The sequence below is a fragment of the Canis aureus genome, chromosome 22 (genome assembly GCF_053574225.1).
Source record: "Canis aureus isolate CA01 chromosome 22, VMU_Caureus_v.1.0, whole genome shotgun sequence".
Lineage (NCBI taxonomy): Eukaryota > Metazoa > Chordata > Mammalia > Carnivora > Canidae > Canis > Canis aureus.
Genome location: NC_135632.1, coordinates 25,733,423 through 25,756,746, shown reverse-complemented (window position 1 = coordinate 25,756,746; position 23,324 = coordinate 25,733,423). Strand labels below are relative to the sequence as shown.

General features: G+C 35.0%; 1 protein-coding gene and 1 long non-coding RNA gene across 15 annotated transcripts in view; one reads left to right on the top strand and one right to left on the bottom strand.

Moving 5' to 3' along the window:
• Positions 1-23,324, top strand: part of ANKRD28 (ankyrin repeat domain 28) — a 204,309-nt gene that overhangs the window by 89,747 nt on the left and 91,238 nt on the right. For all 14 annotated transcript variants that reach the window (XR_013361277.1, XR_013361278.1, XM_077865245.1 and 11 more), the window contains one exon: positions 20,914-20,992. Coding sequence is in view for 12 of the 14 variants with exons in the window: in XM_077865245.1 (XP_077721371.1) it covers positions 20,914-20,992 (79 nt within the window). In the remaining 2 variants the exon portion in view is untranslated. The remainder of the gene's footprint in view (positions 1-20,913; positions 20,993-23,324) is intronic.
• LOC144293928 (uncharacterized) lies at positions 1,885-23,149 on the bottom strand. The gene is made up of 6 exons (XR_013361282.1): positions 22,981-23,149; positions 18,753-18,845; positions 18,492-18,657; positions 13,407-13,502; positions 10,832-10,870; positions 1,885-3,865 (listed from the first exon to the last, which is right to left on the bottom strand). It is a non-coding gene; the product is annotated as an uncharacterized LOC144293928 (long non-coding RNA).

The following is a 23,324-nucleotide window of genomic DNA, read 5'->3' as shown; positions in this document are numbered from 1 at the left end:
AACTGTTGTGATGCTATAGCTTTATAATTCTTGATCACCAACTTTTTAAAAGTTGTTTTGAGTAGGACCTTTTGTTTTTATTTTTTTATTTTATTTTTTTTATTTTTATTTTTTTTTAAATTTTTTTTTTTTTTTTTTTTTTTATTTATGATAGTCACAGAGAGAGAGAGAGAGAGAGAGAGAGAGAGGCAGAGACACAGGCAGAGGGAGAAGCAGGCTCCATGCACCGGGAGCCCGACGTGGGATTCGATCCCGGGTCTCCAGGATCGCGCCCTGGGCCAAAGGCAGGCGCCAAACCGCTGCGCCACTCAGGGATCCCGGACCTTTTGTTTTTATATAAATTTTAGATTCAGCTTTTAATTTCTAGGGGAAAAACTGGATTATGTTGATCTGTAGGTCACCTAGGCAAAAATTAACCTCTTAACAATATTGAGTCTTCTGACCCATGAACAAGTTATAGCTCTTTTATTTAGGACATTTTTTTCTCAGCAATTTTCATAATTTCACTGTGGATGGCCTTTTATATATTTTGTCAGATTTACCTATATTTTATAAATTTGTTTCTGCTATAAATATTTAATTTCAAAATATGCTAAATATTCTGTACTGAGGGTTTTTTTTTTGTTGTTGTTGTTGTTGTTGTTGTTTTGAGTACTCTGTCTAATGCTCTAGGAAATAGGAGGTTTTCACCCTAGCTGGTAGGAACAGGACACTTCCTTGTTTGCAACCCAAGCACTGTTCCTTCACAATCCATATATTTTCACTGGGGGTGATATTACCTACAGCTTGGCAAAATTTATATTTTGGTTGTGAGCGTGTGTGTGTGTGTGTGTGTGTGTGTGAGAGAGAGAGAGAGAGAGAGAGAGAGAGAAAGAGAGAGGGAGAGATCGATCAGTCACATTATTACAATGATTTATGTATGGCCCCCCAAAGGGCCAAACTGGAGAGATTAGGTACACAGTGGTATTAAAATTTCATGAGGGTAGTTGGGGGGGGGGGTCTCTAAAACCTCCTGGGTCAGGGTGATAAGAAAAAGGTTGAAAATTATTACTTTAATTACTTTGGATGCTTCTTTTCACTAGACTCAGTATTTTTATACACGTGCTGCTTAGTACTTAGCTGAGTACACAAGGGGATAATCTGCAGATCTATGGGATTTCCTAGCTGTACCACCCTCTCTCTGTTGCTGTCTTGAGAATTCTAACCCTTGTATTCCCAGACTGTCAGCTCTGTCTCCTTAACACAGGCATATATGCCTATTAAAATATACATAGCTCTGTAAAAGCCATTGAAAATAACTTTATTGATTGAAACAACTGACTGACATTCCACTGGATTTTTCACATTTACACCTTACTTATGTATTTGTGAAATAGAGTTTTCTGTTCTAGTCTAGCAGTATTTTTGAAATAGAAATTCTGTGTATTAGTTTTCTAAACAGTATTATATTGGATAATTAAATTGCCCAATCATAGATTGCATTACCTTACCTTCTCTTATTCTAAAAGGACCTGGTATTGATACTTACTTTTGGGCGTACCTGGCAGGCTCAGTCAGTAGAGCATATGACTCTTGATCTCCGAGTTATGAGTTCAAGCCCCACATTGGAAATGGAGCCTACTTGGGATCCCTGGGTGGCGCAGCGGTTTGGCGCCTGCCTTTGGCCCAGGGCGCGATCCTGGAGACCCGGGATCGAATCCCACGTTGGGCTTCCGGTGCATGGAGCCTGCTTCTCCCTCTGCCTGTGTCTCTCTCTCTCTCTCTCTCTCTCTCTCTCTCTCTCTCTCTCTGTGTGTGTGTGTGTGTGTGTGACTATCATAAATAAATAAATAAATAAATAAATAAATAAATAAATAAAGGAAATGGAGCCTACTTAAAAAAAAAAACAAAAGATATGTGATTTTGGGGTTTAATTTTTTTACTGTGAAAAGCAAGTGTCTGATTACTGCTAAATTTGTAGAAGAGAGCAAATTCAGTGTTTAAAATAGGATTTTGTGTGAATTTGTCTTTTTAATATTACTACTGATTATGACATGAATTAATACTGGATTCTAAACTTCCTAGGGCACCTGGGTGGCTCAGTGGTTGAGCATCTGTCTTTGGCTCAGGTCGTGATCCGGGTCCTGGGATTGAGTCCCATATCAGTCTCCCCACAGGGAGCCTGCTTCTCCCTCTGCCTATGTCTCTGCCTCTCTCTGTGTGTCTCTCATGAATAAATAAATAAAATATTTAAAAAAATAAACTTCCTAAATAGAATTTGCCTCAGAGCAAGAACCAGTGCCTTCCATTTTGTAGTACAGTTAGTATTGGAAAGGGATGTTAGAAATCAAGTAGTTAAATCATCTCTGTTAAAGATGAAGCAAAGCCAAAGCCCTTGGAGTTTGATTTGGTCACTTATATTTAGAAGAGATACGGGCCCAGTTTTCTTAATGTCCAGTTTTCTCTGTTAATGTTGTCTCCTCTGGTTTATCACCCTTCAGTTCTGCCTTTTGGCTTAGTATTACAAGAAATTTCTTGGCTTTTCTCATAGCTATAAGTACATAAGCTCTTAGTAAGTACTTGCTAGCTTGATTTGGTATAACTTGGTATGTTAGTTCATTCCCTTGACAAATTAGTCCCAGTTATTATGCTGGGTACTGGGAAGACTGGTACTGGGTACCAGTTATTATGCTGGTATGTCCAGTGAGACATACTATTTTCCTCTACTTTTCCATGCTCTTTCCTGACTCAGGATATCAGTTGTGCCCTCACGATCTCCACCTCCCTTGCCTCATCTTCAGTTTCTGTTCATTCTTTAGGTTGCCCCTAATGGTAGGCAGAATTCCTAAGATGGTCTACAGGAATCTCACCTTCCCCCCACACCATGTGCATTTCTGTATGATCTTCTGTACTATAAATATGGTAAGATAGCACTCCTGTGATTAGTTTATGACATCTGGCACAGTTGACTAGGAAAGTGAGATTATCTGGGTGGGCCTGACCTAATTACATGAACTCTTTAATTGTGTATTTAGAGTCAGAAACAAAGGCATTAAGGGTTTTGATGTGAGACAGAGTGTCTCTTGCTGACTTTGAAGGGGGAGCACAGGTAAGGATTGGGCAGTCTTTAGGTACAGAGAAGGCTGGCTGTCAAGAAGGAAAACTGAAAACTCAATCTCACAACCACAAGTAACTCAATTTTACCTAAATGAACCTAAAAGTAGATTCTTCCTTAGGTCTTTTGATGAGAACAGAACTCCCTGACACTCTGTTTTTAGCTTTAGAAGAGATCCTGAGCAGCCACACCATGCCTGGACTTCTGCCCTACAGAACTGTGAATTAATAAGTGACTGCTGTCTTAAGCTACTAAGTCTGTGGTAATTTGTTACGCAGCAGTAGAGAACCAGTATGTCTGAAATATCTCTTTTTTCTGGAACACCTTTCTTGGTCCTCCAGGTAACATTATAGATGTCCATAGCTCTCTAGATGTTTGTAGCACTCATATTAATTAACCTGTGTCTTGTTTAGTACCTTTAGCTCTCTGGATATAGGGACCTGGTTTGGATTATTCCCTGTATTTATACCCAGCCTATCGTAAATAATAAGCATTTAAAAAGTGTTAGAAGTGAATAAATAAAAATAAGATATACTCCCTGACTTAAACAAGTTTGTATCTAAAGGTGTTTGGCTATGTTGTGTTTGGGTATTCTTGTTTTTGTGTATGGGATGTGTTTGGGTTTTGGTGGGTGGCAGCAGTCTGCTATCAGTTGCCCAAGTACAAATGAAGTTTTAAACTGGCTTCTTCTTTCCATGGTCATTTTGTCTTGCATCCCCTTTAGTACTTGTTTAGACCATTTAAATCATTTGACATAGGAAGGGTAAGCTCCTTGAGAAAAAGAAAAAGAGAAAAAAGCATGTTAACTTAAAATGCATGTGGACAAAGGCACTCTTAAGAAATAACTTTATCATTTGCAGGATTCTGTTGATGATCTGTCAAGAGCATTGACTTTAACAGGACAATGGGGTGGGAGACAGACCTATTCTACACAATTCTTTGCCAAGGGGACTAAATTCCATCTTGCCTGCAATGCTCAGGAATAGAAGTTGGTTCTAGGGAAGGCATTTAATAAATGAGTTTCCCTGACAAACTACAAAGCAGCTCTACTATTATTATATTAACATCTAAATCATTATCAGTAAATAAAAGTAAAGTTTGCAGGATTGCTGAACACATAGCACAAAGCAACACAGGAAAAAATGGAAACTTCACAGGTGAAGAGGGGATGCTGGGAGCTGTCACTCATTGGTAAGAACTGCCTAATAAGCGAAGTGTATAGTTTTTGATGACCTGGGGTTCACTTTTCATGCTGCCAGAACAGTGGAACATATATACTATAAACAAGTCTGAATAGCTGATATATTGGTAATTGTGTGTAATCCAAAGTACCCGTAATAGCCAGAGTCAGATTTGGGAAAGGAAACTTCTTGTTCCATCCCACCCCAAATCATGTATTTACAAGAGAATATCTTTTATTTGAATTACATAATTATAAATCATCTACTATTAAAGGGAATGATTTAATTAATAGATTAATTAGTAAATATTTTCCATAAAATTACAGTGACAAAACCTTGAGATACATTTTTCCAATCTTAGAATTACTTATTGAGTAAAACATGTAAATTACATAAATATTTTAAACTAATGTACCATTGTTTTCTTTGGTAGTTTTTATACACAATTAAGGATTTGAATATTACTTACCAAAGTGATTTAAAAAGTGTTCTCTTGTACAAGCTCAATAAATTGATAATAAATAAGTTAATCATTTTAAGATACATGTATTTTTGTATCTGAGAAAAATATGATTTACAAAGTGCTTTATGTCAAGTTTTTATCATTAGTTTGGAAGATGAATGTGTACAGTATTTTGGTTTCTGTTTACATAGAAACTAGATTACATTAATTGTTTAGTTTTTTTAAGATTGTCTTACACAAATTTCTGTAACATAATTTCTCTTTTTATTAATTCCTTTATAAAACCAAATTGGTGGTTGGGGAAGGGCATAGGTGCAGGGGGTGAGTAGCTTCCTTTTTCAATTTTCAGGTGAGTTGTTCAGTTTCATTTTGAATGTTAATTCAGGAGAACAAACGTGGCCAAACCAAGAAAGGAAGCTACTGTTCTTATTCTTAAGCTGGAATATCATGTCAGAGCCTGTGTCTTCTGCCAATTTTTTTATATGCTTTTCCTTTTAGTTCAGTTGTATTTTAATTCATATTTTGTTTTATTTTAAAGATTTTATTTAGTTATTAGAGAGAGAGAGAATGCCCAGAAGCAGGGACAGGGAAAAGCTGACTCCCCTCTGAGCAGGGAGCCCAACATGGGGCTTGATCCCAGGACCCTGGAATCATGACCTCAGCCTGAGGCAGACAGTAACCCACTGAGCCACCCAGGTGCCCCTTAATTGATATTTTAGAAGAACGATTGTCCAGTGTTTTTCTCCTTCTTTCTTTTAATCATTTAAAAAACTGTTACGTATAACACACTCAAAATACATAAAACAAATGTAAACTATTATGAGTTATTTAAATGTAATCACTACCCAGATTGAGAAACACTGGTTTTGCCACAAAGTGCCCTTGGTGCCCAGCTTATGATCAGAACTGTTTATTCCCACCCTGCTGTGTAGCCGTTTATCTGACTTTTATAATAGTCTCTCTCTGTTTTCTTTTATAATTTTGCAACTTAATTATTCTTCTCTAACCAGTACAATTTAATTTTGCATGTTTTTAAATAAATGAATCTTACAACATGTATTCTTTTGGTCCTGGATTCTTTTGCATGACACCATCTTATTTCAAAAATTTACCTGTGTTGTGTGTTATTTGTAATCCCACCAAATGCATACACCTTATCCATATTCTGCTATTGATGGGTGGTTGGGTTTCCAGTTTTGCCTGTTATGAACAATGCAGCTACTCATAAACATGCCTCTGTTGCACATGAGCATTTCTCTAGGGTATAGACTTAGGCATAGGATTTCTGGTGTATAGTGTATGCATATATTCAGCTTACAGAGAATGCCATATTATTAAACAATTTATACTCCCATGAGAACCCTATGAGATTTCTTGTTGCTCCAAAGTTTCGGACACATTCTTGGTTTTTGGTGTTTGTCGGACTTATTTAGCCATTCTGTTATGTGTTTGTTATCTCATTATTTGTAAAGTTTGAGTTTTTTTGATGACAGTGTCAAGTACCTTTTGAGATGTTTGTTAGACATTTATATAGTCTTTTTATAAAGTGCCTATTAAATCTCTTGTCCATTTTTCTTTTGAGTTTTCTCATTAATTTACCATTCTTTATACATCCTAGAAATAAACCTTTTGTGAGTTGTGTATGTTGCAGATGTCTTCTCCCATTTCAAACTGACTGCGCTCTTTCTTGGGTCATTGAACCCCGGTCTTAATGTAGTCAAATTTTTCAGTATTTTCCTTCATGGTTAAAGCTTTGAACTTTTGATATCTTACAAGGTCTTGCTCTAACCTGAGTATTAAAGATAATATCCTTCATTTGTTTCTGAGAACTTTATCATTTTGCTCTTTACATTTAGCTTTATGATATAGTTGCAATTAAATTAGGCATATCATAATGAGAGGTAGTGTTTTTGTTTTTTGTTTTTTTCCTTTTCCAAATGGGTACCAAGTTGTCCCAAGACAATGTAATTACTCATATTTTGTTGAGCTGTTCCTCATTTTTTGAGTTTTGAGAGTTCTTAGTATATGAATGCAAGTTCTCTGTCAGGTATATGATTTGCAGATGTTTTCTTCTAGAGTATGCCTTGTATTTTTATCTTAACATGTTTTCCTCAGAGCAAAGGTTTTTCACTTTGATGAAGTTTGACTTCAACTTTGTGGATTGTCCTTTTGGTGTTCTGTGCAAGAACTCTTTGCCCAACCTACCCATTTTCTCATATCTTTTCCTCTAGACATTTAAAAATCTTAGATTTGACAGATCTACAATTCTTTTTGAGTTAATTTTTCTATTTAGTGTTAAGTATAGATTGGCGTCCAGTTTTTGGCATGTAGATATCCAGGACCATTTGCTGGAAAGGTTATATCTCCATTTAATTGCCTTTGTACATTTGTTTAAAATCAATTGATTAAATTTGCATGGGTTTATTTCTGGACTCTTTATTCTAGGTATGTCTTTTTTTCCTCATATTACACTGCCTTGATTACTGCAGCTTTATAGTAGTTATTGAAATCACAGTCTGAGATCCCCAACTAAGTTCTATTCACTCAGAATTGCTCTGGCTATTCTAATATATTTGCCTTTCCATGTAAATTTTAGGTCCTTAATATATATAAGGAATCCTGCTGGGATTTTTATTAGAATACCATGAATCTATAGATAAAATTGATGTTTTAGCAATAATGAGTCTTAAAATTCATGAACGTGTTGTTTCTGTTCATATAGGTTTTAAGTCTTTCATGAATGTTAGTTTTCAGTGTACAAATGCTGCATTTTAGGTTTATAATCAAGCATTCTTCTGTTGTGTGTTTTTTTTTTTTTCACTTTCATTCTCTGATTCTTTCATTTTGTAAATGCACAGTCTTTAAAATTTTTTTTCAGGGGTGCTTGGGACACTCAGTTGGTTAAGTGTCTGCCTTGTGCTCAGGTCATGATCCCAGGGTCTGTCATTATGCCAAGGTCTGGGATCAAGCCCCATGTCAGGCTCTCTGCTCAGCAGGAAACCTGCTTCTCCCTCTGCCTACCACTCCCCCTGCTTGTGTGTGCATGCGCTCGCTCGCTCTCTTTCTCTGTCAAATAAATATAGTCTTTAGAAAAATTTTATTTCCAGTTAATTGTTATTACATGGAAGTATACTTGCTTTTTGTATATTGACCTTGCATTCAGCAACTTTTCTAAACTCATTCTTGGATTTTTTTTAATACATTTTCTCCGTAAACAACATGCCATCTATGAGTAGAGACAAATTTTAGGTTTTCTTTCCCAATCTATATGCCTTTTCTTTTTACTGACTAGGACTACCAGTCTGAGAATGAGTAGGAGTGATTTATTTCACTCTTTCACCATTAAATAGGATATTGTTTGTAACTTTTATAAATAACCTTGAACAGATTAGTTACCTTCTATTCCTAATCTGATAAGAGGGTTTTTTTCCCCCTTCAATCATGAAAAGGTGTCATTTTGTTAAATGTACTGATGATGTGGGTTTTTTATTTAGTCTGTTAATATGTTAAATTACATTGGTTGAGTCTAGAGTTATGATCTCAGAATAAACCCCACTTGGTTATGATACATTATTCTTTTCGTGTATTACTGGATTCGCTTTGCTTATATTTAGTTAAGAATATTTATGTCTATGGTGATGAATGATACTGTCTATAGTTTTCTTGTAATATCTTTGTCTAGTTTTGGTATTAAAATTAATAACATGTTGGTTTCATAAAGTGGGATGTAGTCCCTCTTCTGCTTTCCAGATGTGCAGACTGGTATTATTTCTTAAATGTCTAATAGAATTTATCATTGAAACTATCTGGGTTTGGAATTTTCTTTCTCCAAATGTTTTTACCTGTGAGTTTAATTTAATAGCTGTAGGACTACTTTTTTGTTTTTCCATAAGTAACATATGTATCTTTGAAGGACTTAGTCTTTTCATCCAAATTGTAGAATTTTTAATGTTGTTCATAATATCCCCTTAGTCTTTTTAATGGCTTTGAGGAATCCCCCCTTTCATTCCTGATACTGATTCTGTCTTTTTTTCTTTTGTGGTTCTGGTTATCAATTTCATTGATCAATTAAAAATTTTTTTGACATACTGTATTTTAATTTTCATTTAGTTAGAATATTTTCTGATGTCCAGGGAAATTTCCTCTTTACATGAGTTATTTAGAATTAGTTTTCTTTTTTTCTCTACTATTAGAGTATCATCTTTGATTTCCAAATACTTAGGATATTCCAAGCATCTTTCTGTTACTGCTTTCTAGTTTAATTATGTTATGGCCAGAAGTATATGCTTGTATGTTTTCAGTTTATTTTAATATCTTAAGGTGTGGTTTGGAACTCAGAATATGATCTGTTTTGATGAGTGTTTCAAATGCAGTTGAAAATGTATTTTATTGTTAGGTAGAGTGTTCTATAAATATCAGTTGAGTTTAGTTGGTAGTGTTGTTCAGGTCAACTTTACCTTTGCTGATTTTATCTGTTGTATGTTCTGTTGGTTATTGGGAGAGACATGATGAGGTTTATTATCATTGTGGATTACCTATCTCTCCCATTATTTTTATTAGTTTTTGCTTTTGTATACTATAAAGCTCTAATAACATAATGATGGATACATATTATAATACATTTGTCCAAATCTATAGCCTTTACATCACCAGGAGTGAAACCCAAGGTAAACTTTGGACTTTGGATGATCAATGAAGTGTCTGTATGGGTTCATCACTTAAATGTTGGGGGCTATTGATAATGGTGAAGGCTATGCTCGTGTGGAAGTAGGGAGTACAGTGCAAATCTCTGCTTTGCCCTCAGTTTTACTGTGAACGCAAAACTGCTCTAAAACAATTGTCTTAAAATTTTTTTTGTAAATATTAAAAATGAGGGGAAGAGGTGGCTTTTTTCCTTGCTGCTGGCTGTTGTTTGGGGTGAACTAGCTTGAGATGAACCTATACCCACTGTGGTTATGTAGTACCCACTGTGGTTATGTAGTTGTGGTTGGCAGAGTAGAAAGGTAGAATTTTTGAGAGACCCCTAGATGGTGTCTTTGAGTTGCTAAATCAACCAGCTTTGTCCCTGTCCTAGGTAAGCGTAAATCTTTTATTTTTTTTAAGTCCTTTTTAATTGGTATTCTTCCATACTTGAAACCTACAAAGGATACAATTAAAGAACTAACTATAAACATTAATTTTGTGTCCTGAAAGATAGTGCTGCTTTACAAATCTCACTAATAATATATTGAATTAAGAGAATAACTTTCTCTCTCTTCCTGCCTCCCTTTCCCCCTTCCCTAGCTTCCGTAGAATATATTCATTATTGTATTTTTTTAAAAGATGATTAAGGGGCATGAAAAATCTCCTTGTCTACTTTCATCCAAAATGATTGTTACTCGCAAAAACTTAACATTTCTAGTTACTTTGCATTTGGAATTCTGCTTCTATTTGACTTTAATTTTTATCTATCTTATGAATTTTGTCCATGAGTTTGGTCAATTTAAACCAGCAGATTATTGAGCATCCATTGTATTGCTCTGGACTTCTGAAAGTTTGGATTGCATTTGTAGTGGAGTGATTAGGTTTTTATAAAGCATCCCTTGTCATGTGTAAGATACATTATTTGAATTGAAATGTTTTTTGTTTTTAGTTTAACAAGCAGAATTAACTAATAATATTGTTTAAAATATAACTGATTGTAAGTTATGTATTCATTGGTGAGTTGTGTGGTAGAATATTCTTGCTACATGTTTTCAGAAGCTTAGGAGTTTAGACATACGTACCTATGCAATGTCTCTAGCTAGTATTTAAATATATGCAATCCTGGATCTCTAGTTATTGCAGGAATGCAGGTTTTCTTTTTTTTTTTTTTTTTTTTTAAGATTTTATTTATTTATTTGTGAGAGACATAGAGAGGCAGAGACACAGGCAGAGGGAGAAGCAGGTTCCATGCAGGGAGCCTGACATACTCCATCTCCGGTCTCCATGATCACTCCTGAGGCGGAAGGCGGCGCTAAACCACTGAGCACCCCCCCCCTCCCCCCCCCGCCTGCCCTCTAGTTAATGCAGGTTTTCTAAAGGGATGGGAAGAAAGATAGCGTGCTTTATTACCTAATTATTCCTTAGCCATTCCTTTTTCGTTCTGTCCGACTATAGAAAGAAAATAGAGAAATGCATCATTTATGGGCTATAGTGATAGTTCTGTTCTATTTGTAGAATAAACTAGATTTCAGCCTCCCAAGGTGTGCAGAAACAAAGCCTCCAACCCAAATTGCTGAGCAGTTTACTTCCAGCAGTTCTGCTGCTCTCAAGATTCTCAAGAGAAGCCACTAACTGGCCTAGCTTTGAATAAATAGGGATTGAACTGATTGCTTACATTTAATTGTAGTTGTCAGTAGAGCATTTTGATGAAGAGCATGAGTTTGGAGGCAGTTTCCGCATCTTTAGAAATAATATGTTAAACTCTACAATAATTCTGCAAAATAAAACCGCTATTGCAAGTGCTTTATGCATTGTCTACCACAAAATAAAGATCTGTAGGGTTGCCCTCATTTTCTGAGATACTCTTCCCATTCCACACTGCTACTGTGATACAATATGTTGATACAGTATTTGTACATAAAATATAACTTTTTTTTTTAACCTATTCTTACCTGGTTAGTACCTGAGAATCTAAGCAAAATTGAGTCCATCAGAGCACTATTTTAGGGTTTTGGAATGAAAAGACTTCTCTTCAGACTGCTGAAGTTCTAAGAGTAAATCTAAGGATCTATGATGGATGACTTTGTTTCCTACTATGCAGGAAAGTGTTGTTGGTGAAGATTAAAAAAAAGAAGAAAGCTGATGCATGGAAAAACAGATAAAAGATGGTCCTGAATGTTTCAAGGGTTTGATTCTTAGTTGTTCCTGTGGCCTAGCCATCCCCTTCCTTATCTAAATTTTGGTTGTTTGGTACTCAGTCCCAGGAGGTATTTTACTACTTTTAATAAGTATATTTTTCCTGAACTGGTTTGATTTAGACATCTGTCACTTATACCCAGTAATGATATCTAATATATGTATTTAATAAATAGTAACTATTAAGAGAAGTAGACTAATGTACTTAGTTAAAACACTTTTTACTTCAAGCTACTTTGCTCTGTTAAATGCTGATGATTTTTCATCTTATAATCTAAAACCTCCATAGAAGTTTTCAAAGTATTTCTTGGGAAAGAATCATAGCATACATCTTAGAACTGGTTTTTGATTCCTTTAAGGAGAGTTGTCTGTACCTAGGAATTTGGATAGCCTGTGTGTTAGAGGCAATTCTAGAATCTTTGTTCTAGGACCTGAACGTCAATTATAGAAGTCTTCTAAACCTACACATTAGAATATGATGATTAATGGCAGGTTTTCTTCATTAATATTTTATTTTGTCTAAACTTCTATAGTGCCTATGAGATACATTTGAGCCAGGTGCTATATGGACATGAAATTAGTTTATTTTCTCTAGATGTTTATTACTCAATTATGAAGCTGTGACATAAACCCAAAATTGAGTAATTACCAAAATGCCAGTTGTATGCTACAGATGATAATGTCAAGGTAGAGAGATATGAGTGTACTAACATTGGCCTGAAGACTTGGTGAAGGAACTAGAACTTGAACTGGGCCATGAAGAGTAGAAGGGATTTGAGCAGGGGAAAGACATTCTGGGCAAACGGATCAAAGGTGAAAGATGAAAGTGTGCAATTACTTATTCTTTTAGTAGAGATTAGCTGTTGTGGTTCCAGCTACAAGTTAGTGGCTTTTGAATATCAATTTATGGGGGTGGAGTGGAGATGATTGGTGGTGATGACCCACTAAAGGCAATTGAGCAGGGAAGCTAATGGTTTAATGAATGTGAAATTGCCTTCCAAATTTGATCTGCTAGCATATAAACCAGTTGGATCTCTAATACGCTTTGAGGATGAGAGGATAAGGTTGGAGGGCTGTTAGTGAATTTAAAAATGAAGTTACCTAAAAAGACAATCTAAGGATTTTTCCAAATAGTTGTAAGTATACAAAGCATTACGTCTATACCAAAGTAACTAGAATTCTCTTACTTGAAGCAGCTATAGACATCCACCAGTACCCTACAGAACCGTTATCCCCAAAGCTGAGATTCACCCTGGAGCTTCCTTGAGTGCAGTTTTGAGAACAGTCAGGCATCATAACTTATTTATGAAAGGGTAAGACAGGATTGGATCTGGTAAAACCTAGGTTAAGTACAGCTGAGCTCTGTGGACCTGAAACTGAGCTCCCTGAATATTCCGTATGAAGGTTTCAGTCTGATAGCAGTACAAATAAAAGAGAAAGGGAAAAATTATTAAGAAAATTATGATAAAAAGTTCATAAGAAAAATGAAGTCAGGCCACAGAATTTTTTGAAGAATGATTACTTGTTTTTGTTTTTAAAGATTTTATTTATTCATGAGAGACACATAGAGGCAGACACAGGCAGAGGGAGAAGCAGGCTCCCTGTGGGGAGCCTGATGCGAGACTCTATCCTAGGACGCTAGGATTATGACCTGAGTGGAAGGCAGACGCTCAACCACTGAGCCACCCAGGTGCCCCGGAGAATGACTAGTTTTAAGCAGACCATGGTTAAATGGATAATGGAGCATTACAAATAGAGGCTGTATGATAAGTTAACAAATAGCACATACCTTGGAGCCCAAGTGCCTGTACTTGAATACTGATTCTGCCACTGCCATATGATCTTAAGTAAGTTCCTTAAATCTTTCTGTGCCTTATTTCTTTATCTGTTAAATAAGGAAACACATTTAGTTCTTAAGCCCTGCAGAGTAAATAAAGTGCTTAGAGCAGTGCTAGCATGAAGTAAGTCCTAGGTAAGTGTTAATTGTTGTGACTGCTAGGATTACTGTTCTTAAATTACAGCTCATATAAGTGAATAGTTTCAGTACCTGGACAGGGGCAGAATTACAGAATTGAGTACTTGCTATGAAGGTCATAGTTGAATGCGTATATGTGAATGAATTCTCACAGTCTCTATTTATCCCTATATAAACGTTCTATTTCACTTTATCATTTCTAACTTTTCTCTTTTCCTCCCTTATAAAGTTCCTTTCCTCTTATTCCAGCCTGATCCTAAAATCTGTTTTACATTAAAAGTTTTACACAAAATATTGAGAATGTACAGGTGCAGTTTTTTGTTCCCAGATTTTACTTAAGTTACATCTAACCCTTTTCCTGGCCTGTGCTTGGGATCCACCATGGATTCCCTTTTTTCTCACAGCCTCATACCCTAGGTTGTGCAACCTTGTTTGCCTGTGTTTTGTAAACTGCTTCTGGAGCTCACTTGTAACACAACATACAAACCAAAATATAATTCAAGATTTTTTGTAATACTTTTTAAAAAAACTTTAGCTTGAAGAAATTGTAGACCAGAAATTGCAGCAATTGTACAGAGAGATCTTTCCTTTCTTCAAATGATGACATCATACTACAGTATGATTATCAAAACTAGGAAACTGATAATGGCACAATTCAATTAATTTAAAGTAGAGACTTCTCTTGGATTTCACCAGGTTTTTGGCATTCACTCATTTGGAGGAGGAGATGATGTGGTAGTGGTATAAGAAAGATGTTAGGGTTCAAAAGCTGACAGCCAAGAAAAAATTCTTGAGATGTCTTTGGTTTTATTAAAGCATGGGGACAGGACTTGTGAACAGAAAGAGCTGCACTGGGATCATGAGGAATAGCCCATTATATACTTTAAAGTTGGGAGGGGGTTAGGGATAGCATTAAGTCTCTCAGGAATTTTGGAAGCAAGATTTCCAGGACCTTGAGGGGGCTAGCTATTGTTAAGAAAAGGTCATTTATTACTCCTGCGTCATGAGACCCCTTGGATATATATATATCGATGGGTTACATGCTTGGGGGATGATTGCCAACCTGTATCTTGGGGGTGGGCGGGGTAGAAATGAAGGAAGTTTCCAAAGGAATTTTTATTTGTTAAAGTAGGCTTACAGGATCCTGGGGGTTGAGCTAAGGTTTCCTTTTGCTTTTAGCAAGGTATTAACATCTAGGCAATTGAGTCACTAGAGGAATGTCACCCTCCCCGTTTCAAGGACTTGTCAATCAATGGCAGGAAGGAAATTTAATAATTTTTCTTCTATTTCCCACATCAGTAGTAATGGCAACATCCTTGTGAATAACTTTATGACATTTTGTCACATGTGTAGGTTTGTATAACCACCACCATGTTTAAGGTATGGAACTGTTGCATCACCATAAAGAGCTCCTTCATGTTCCATTCACTTGTGTAGCTCTTCTGTAAATTACCAGCCGGCGTATGCCTGTGGCCCAACCCCAAGTGGTTAGCAATCACTGATCTTAACCCATCTACTGTATATTATCTTTTTTCAGGATAATTGCTTATAAAAATTATAGCTAAAAAAATAAAAAATAAAAAAATAAAAATTATAGCTGTTTTTTGTTTTTTATTTGGGGAGAGTGAGGAGTTAGTTTTTTGTTGTCCTAATCATGCAAAAAATGTCTTTTCTGAGTACTTATATAAGAACTATAAGAAAAGTGTACTTTAAAGTATATGATCAAAAACTGATCAACTTAACATTTGTTGAGTCTGGTGTGTATTTATAATTTTAGTTGAGATTATTTTAGGAATACTACATTGAGATGCAACAGTTTCTTAAAAAACTGAATATCTAAAAAACATTCTTTTTGTAATGAGTACCTAGTATTTATGAAATACCTGGTATAGTAAATTATTTTTAGAATTTTTAGTAAATAGCTTTACAGTTGGTTTAAATGTTATTTTTAGGGTTTTTTGTTTGTTTTACTTTTTGAAACATGTACATAGTAATAACTCCAAACAATACCAAAGGCCACAATAGTGAAAAATAACTCTTTCTCACACTTTAAACCCTAGTCTGCCAGTTTACTCAGAGATAATCACTGTATTAGTTTCTTGAGTATCCTTTCAAAGTTATTTTATGCATATTCAGGCCTATCATACAATTGTTTTGAAGCCTGCATTTTTTCATTTAACACTGTGATTTAGAGACTTTTCTATTGACAAGGAACATTGAGGTCTGCTTGTTATTTTAAATTGGAAGCATAGTGTGATATTGTGATTTATAATATAAAGTATATATTTGGTCTTCATTCTTGCTTCTGGCACTGAGTTCCTAAAAACCCTTGGAATTTCCTGAGAGAGAGCAATGAGGGATGTCTTTTTTATGTTAATGAAGTGACTTTGGGAAAGCTTAGAATGGGTGCTTAGATGCCTTTGGATCCAGCTTTGTGATTTGAGGATGAGGACTTTCTGTTCCCTTTTGCCCTAGTACCACCACCTCTGGGGAGTAGAGGAGCTGGAGATTAAGCTCAGTTTCCAGTGGATGGTGTTTTAATCAGTCGTGCCTATGTAATGAAATTTCTATAAAAACCCCAAAGGAAAGAGTTTGGAGAGCTTCTGGGTTGGGTAACCAGAAACACACTTTTTACTACTGTGCTGGCCTCCAAATGTTACCAGGTTGTAAGTTCTTTGTTAAGCATCTCAGTGTTTCTCTAACATCTGGCTGTTGATTTGTATCTTGTAATATCCTGGTAATAAACTGGTAATCTACTGAGAAAACTGTTTTCCTGAACCCTGTGAATACTGTAGCTAGGTGGGAGCCGGGGAAACCTGATTAATAGCTGATTGAAGTACAGGTAAACATCCTGGACTTGCTATGGGCATTTGAAGCAGGGTGAGGTGGGATGGGGGGTGGTTATAGGACTGAACCTATATCCTGTGGGATCTATATCATAGTTGATAGTGTCAGAATTGAGTTGAATGGTAAGACCAGCTGGTATTATGTAAAGCTGGTATTGGAGCACTGCCTGGATCTGTGGAGGGAAAAAACCCACACAGTGGGATTGGATGTAGAACCCATACATAGTATTTCATTTTACGGATGTACAGCTGAAGTCCTTTCATCTAATAGCTTTCATAACTGGTAGTTAGTAAGCTAATCAGAGTCTGACAGAGGGAGCCATAAAGAGTGATCTTTAAGCATTTTACTGTAACAATGTATATTTGCCAGCCATTTTTTTTTTTTAACTGAGCTGAGACTTTTTTTTTGTTGGCAGCGTGGAGTCCATTGTTCATTGTTATCTTCCTTGTATGAACCCTACCCTCAGTACATTTTCTGTAACCCATTTTGGGTTTCTTTAGGTGATAGGAGAATTTAGCCACTTAAGAATCAAATATCTCTGTTTACTGTTTGCCTTAGTGATTGAATTCTCAGCCACACCTAATTCAATAGTACTTTTTTTAGTAGCTTGCCATTATTGAGTCTTTATGTGGTGTTCAACCTACTGATCATAGAAACAATTTTTTTTCATTCCATTTTATCAGTTTAAATAATATTTAAATAAATCATATAATTAGGATAGCAGGTATAATTTGCACAAACAGTTGTGGTAACAAACATATTTTACCCTTGATAAATAGACGCCCAGTGGTAGGAATGAAAGTATAAGGGCTTATTAGTGGTAGCCTAATAGTCAAAATACATGGTGTGCCAAAGTCACCATTAGTTTTACTCAGGAAACAGAGAATATTGATTAATCATGTGAGTCAGTTAAATGAAGGTTGGTTAAGAACTTCTTGTGTTTCATTTTAGATAACCATTCCGCTTGGTGGGCATTTAAGTTATTTCCAGCATTTTCCTTCTTACAATAATCAATTAGTACACTTAATCATTTTGTTTGCATATATATAAGAATATTTTTATCTAAAACAAATTCTTTGAAATAAAATTAATATGTACAAGGGGATAGTCTTTATGTTAATAAAATTATTGAAGGAGATCTTAAATATTTTATGTAATTTTCAGTATTTAATTATAGTAAAATAAAATGTGATTGGTAGATTTATTTTTGTAAAATTAACCAAAGTGTTCCTTTTTTCCTTTAATATGATTTGTAGAGAGGAAAACTATGCTCATGAGTCATAGAATACATGAATAGTATTCAAGGTATTGAGTCATAGAATTCCAGACATCTCTCACACATAAATGACTCAATTTGTGCATGCACTGTGTATGTGTGGTTTATCCTTTGTAGTAGACATGTTTCTCAATTTGAGAAGGTCTGATCATATTTAAACACTCTAGGGAATTTGATATCTTAATGATTAATACTGAAAAGCCTTAAACCAAGGATCCTTTTATTAAAATGACTAAGACTGAATATAGTCTGAGATTTCGGGTGGTTCTTTGTTAGCTTTTTCAACAACTATTCAGTGAGTTTTGTGCAAAGCATTCTGTTTGCTGAGGTATATATTGGAATTAAAAAAACACGGTCTTGTGGAAATTAATTGAGGTTGGAGAGACAAGAGCTCTTAGCTTAGTAAACAACACTAATAGCCCCTATACCAGCTTCTTTTTACTGAAGCACCTGTTATGACTATAAGGACGAAAACAGTATCACAATATATTGAAATTATATAAAGAAGCCAGTGAAGAGCCAGTGATAATTGTATGTTCCACACATCTTTATAATACCTATTTATATGCTACTATTAAACCTTTTTTGGATTGCCTATTAATATTTTTAACCCCTCTTTTGACTAGCATAATTTATTCTCAGTTGTCTATTCGTTCTTAGAGTAATTGGGGTATTACCAAACGAGAAAATTATTACAGTGTGAAATCTCATTTTCTTAAATCTTGAAAGCTATAAATATTCTAATATGGTAAAAGACCCCAAAATACAATACTTACTTAAATGAGAAATTTATTTCTCTTAGTAGTATATGAATTAGTGGTCCAGATTAATGGAGCAACTTTGTTCTCTAAGATTATTCAAGATTATGATGGTCTTCTAGGATATTGGTCTACCTCTGCAGGGTCAGAGCTGGCTCAGTTTCATTCACATCTGCCTTACAGCCTGTAGGAAATGGGAAAGCAGTAATCCATATGTAAGGTAATTGTCTTTTAAGTTGAAGATGACCTGAAAGTTGTGTCTACTTCCAACTCACATACCACACTGGTCCACAATAAGTAACAAAACTTCCAGGCAGATTTAGGAATATATTCTCTCACTGTGTGGGTAAAGTATCAGCTACAACTTTATTCCTGTGGACAAAGGGGAAGATAGATAATGGAAAACAACAGCGTATCACAAAACCTCTATCCAAAAAATTTCACAATAAATCTAAATAAATAGCTTTCACAGAAACAACACTCTTGTAACTTTAGATAAGGTGTAAATAGGAATTAAAAATCCATGAATGTGACTCTACCTCAAGATATTCAAGTTTCTTAAATTGGAGATCATTGGTATTTGGTGGGGAGAGGAGGTACATGAAGCCTTGCATTAGATATAGCGTCTTTTCTTGAAGGAAGATTTGGAAGAGTATATATATTTTTTTCAGTTGAAGTATAATTAAATACATTACTATTTTATTAATTTCATGTATACAATGTAGTGATTGAACAGCAACAGTTTTATACATTTCTCATTGCTTCTGAAGATAAATGTATTCTAAATCCCCTTTATCTATTTTACCCATCTCCCAACCCACCTCCCCTCTGGCAACTACCAGTTCTCTGTATTTTAGAGTGTTTGTCCCTTTTTTCCTTTGTTCATTTGTTTTGTTTCATAAATCACACATAAATTTGTATTTATCTTTCTTTCACTGACTTATTTCACTTAATGTTAAACCTTTTAGATCTATCCATGTTGTTGCAAATGGCAAGATTTTATTCTTTTTTATGGCTAAGTAATAGTCCAGTGTGTATGTATGATACATCTTCTTTATCCGGTTATCTATGGCTTTCTCCAGTTATCTATGGATGGACACTTCATAGCTTAGATATTGTAAATAATGCAAGAATAAACATAGGGGTGGATATTTTTTTTTGAATTAGTGTTTTTGTTTTCTTTGGGTAAATAATGGAATTACTGGATCATATGGTAATTCTATTTTTAAGTTTTTGAGGAACCTTCATACTATTTTCCAGAGTGGCTGCACCAATTTGCATTCCCACCAACAATGCGGACGGGTTCCTTTTTCTCCATATCCTTGCCAACACTGATTATTTCTTGTCCTTTTGATTTTAGTCATTCTGACATGTATAAAATAATATCTTATTGTGGTTTTAATTTGCATTTCTCTGATGATCAGTGATGTTGAGCATCTTTTCATATGTCTCTAAGCTTCTTTGGCTATCTGTAAGTCTTCTTTGGAAAAATGGCTATTCAGGTCCTCTGTTCATTTTTTAATTGGAGTATTTGGGGTTTTTTGGTCATATAGATTGAGTCCTATAGATTTTTTTTTTAATTTTTATTTATTTATGATAGTCACAGAGAGAGAGAGAGAGAGAGAGGCGCAGAGACACAGGCAGAGGGAGAAGCAGGCTCCATGCACCGGGAGCCCGACGTGGGATTCGATCCCGGGTCGCGCCCTGGGCCAAAGGCAGGCGCCAAACCGCTGCGCCACCCAGGGATCCCTAGATTCTTGATATATTTTGGATATTAACCCATTATGGGGGATATTTGCAAGTATCTCCTTCCATTCAGTAGGTTGCCTTTTTGTTTTGTTGATGGTTTCTTTCACTGTTCAAAATGGAAGAGTATTTATTTTATATATTTACAAAGATAGGAAATATTTTAGAGCCACAAACAAAATTGACAGGAATTTTAAGAAAAACCTTAATATTGTTTTAAGGGATAAGTTTAAATCCCCAGAAAAATATTTTGGGGTACATGTGGAAACATTTTGATAGGCAAACCATTTGGTTTGTTAAGGTTTGTTTTATTTAGGTCAACAATTCCAAACTGTGTAAAACTGTGGAAGTATATTGGAAAATAGGATGAAATAAAAGAAATTTGCCTGTATATATCAGCAGCATAGGCATCTTTATTCAAGAAAGCCTAAAAAACTATCTCTCTGTCACTTTAGATTTTATTTTTGCTGTGCTTTAAAAAACCATTCCTTTAAGGCCAAAATATTTTTTTCAGGCTTTTTTTTCTCCTAGCAAGGTAATATTCTGTTACTGGGACTTACTGACTTAGACTAGGGTTATAGAATTAGTAAGTTGGTAGTTAATGATTTTTCTTCATTTAAAGTATACTGGAAAAAAAATGGACTGAAATTAATTTTATGTTAAAACTTATGTTCCACCTTTCCTCTTCTTACAGGACAATGAAAAGAGAACTCCACTGCATGCTGCTGCCTATCTTGGAGATGCAGAAATCATTGAACTGCTTATTTTATCTGGTATGGTAAAGTTCTAATTAATCAGAGCACATCATGCATATTTTGTCATAATTAATATTTATCAAACCTAGTTGACTTTATATTTGTTTCATAAGCTGAAATTTGTTTGTTCATTCTATAGCTAATCTCGTATCACGTCCCAGATACTGTTCTAGTACTTAGAGTATGTTGGAGAGCAAAGCAAAGATTATTGCCTTTGGGGGGGTATATACTCCAATAAGGAAAAACAGGCTGTAAATACAAGTAAATGTCATAGCATGTTAGGAGATGATAATTGCCATAGAAAAATGAAAAAGTATATCAGAATAACAGGGTGAGATGAACAATATATAGGCTCAGGCATTATATAGAATATTCATAGTAGGCCTGATTGACCACAGAGTAAGTATGAGAAAATTGTGGGTCTTCAAGGGGGAGGTGATGTGGCACAGACCAAGTGCAGTAGTGGAGGTAGTGAGAAATGATATGATTGTGATATATTTTATGACTGTTGCCAACAAGGTGTCTGTCTTTAAGTAGCTTTTATCGAACTCTTTTTGAGGGCCCATAAAATACATTTTAGAAACTTGTACTTTTATCTTTCAGTTTCTCCTAAACTGTTTAAGACTTTACTATGAAGTAATGGTAGAACTCTTTCTTATAGAATAACTCCTATTGTGATCAGACTGCCTATAGTCAAACAGAGCTTAGAAATATTTTTGTTGTAGCCAAATTATTAGAAATTTTATTTATTAGAAAATTCAAATGTGCTTAAATTTTGCTTCTGTTGCTAGATTGTAGATATACACATAATGCAATTGAAGAAATAGTATCATTCATTTAATATTTGGGAATAGGAGCACTTAGGGAATTTTTGAATGAAGATCTCATTCAGTAACCTAAATAGAGGGGTGCCTGGGTAGCTCAGTCAGTTAAGTGTCTGACACCTGATTTAGGCTCAGGTCATGATCTCTGGTCATGAGATCAAGCCCTACGTCCGTCTCCATGCCAGGCATGGATTGTACTTGAGATATTCTCTCTCCCTCTCCCTCTGCTTGTGCTCGCTTTCTCTCTCAGTCTTAAAAAAAAAAAAAAGTCTAAATAGAATTTTACCATTTTTACATTTACGAAAATTCTAAAATCTGGATTTTATTACAAATTGCATGATCATATACATTTTTAAATATTGATCAGCTAATATTCTTTTTTTACTGAAGTATTATTATTAGTTTTAGGTATACAACATAAACATTACTCAGTGCTCATGTCAGCCCCAGCTGATTGATATTCTTATACTAGTTTCTTCATGAGTAACTTCATCACAGATGTACTTTCTTGAAGATATCTGTTCCTCTGTGGATGCTGCTGGCTCACTAGTTTCCAGCTTAAATTTATTAGAGATAAGAACTGAGGAGATGCAAGAGAAAAATCATATTTCTTCTTAATTGAGGCTTCTACTATAGTAACATGAATTGATGGGATATAGGTTATATATGGAATTTTCTTTACAAATATTGCCTAAGAAACAGTTTCTTTTTTCTTTAAGACATGGCTATGCTAACAACAGTACAATTCCAGTTAAATTAATGTCTAGGACTTTGGATAAGAACTCTACTGCTACATTTTTTTTTATTTTAACACAGTTCTGTTTTTTTACTTCCATTTTAACTTAAAGATTTTATGACTTAAAATGGAGGATTCTTTTTCTCATTTTTAATTTTTAACCTAGGAAAAACTTTTCAGATGCTCCATTTGACTTACTACATGGCTTTTAAAGTGAATGTTTGCATCAGGATTTATAGAAAGTTGACTTCCTGGTCTTTGTAAGTATGATAGTCAGATGAGCCTTATGAATTCACATGTGATAATATCATATCAGCTTTGATATGAACATTTGAGAGAATGCTTAATTTCTTTTAAATAACTCAAAGAGAAATAATATATAAAATTAGCTACCATACATGTATAAAAAAGCTATTTCAACTTTAAAAAATAATTTTAGTGGGCACCTGGGTGGCTCATTGGTTGAGCTCAGGTCGTGGTCCCGGGGTCCTAGGATTGGAGTCCCATGGGTGGCCTGCTTCTCCCCTCTGCCTATGTCTCTGTCTCTCTCTCTCTTGTTTCCTATGAATAAATAAATAAAATCTTTAAAAAGAAGAGGATACTTTTTGTATTATACTGTTTTATCAGTCTCAAGTAGCTGTTTTTAGGTGGAGTAATAAAATCACAAATTAATTTATAGTTTTCAGAATAAAATTGAGTTTTTACATTGGTCTCAAACTGTATTATTTCCTTGCTCCAAATTTCTTTTGACTTTAATTTCTATTACTCTCACATTTGTACACTCTGCTCT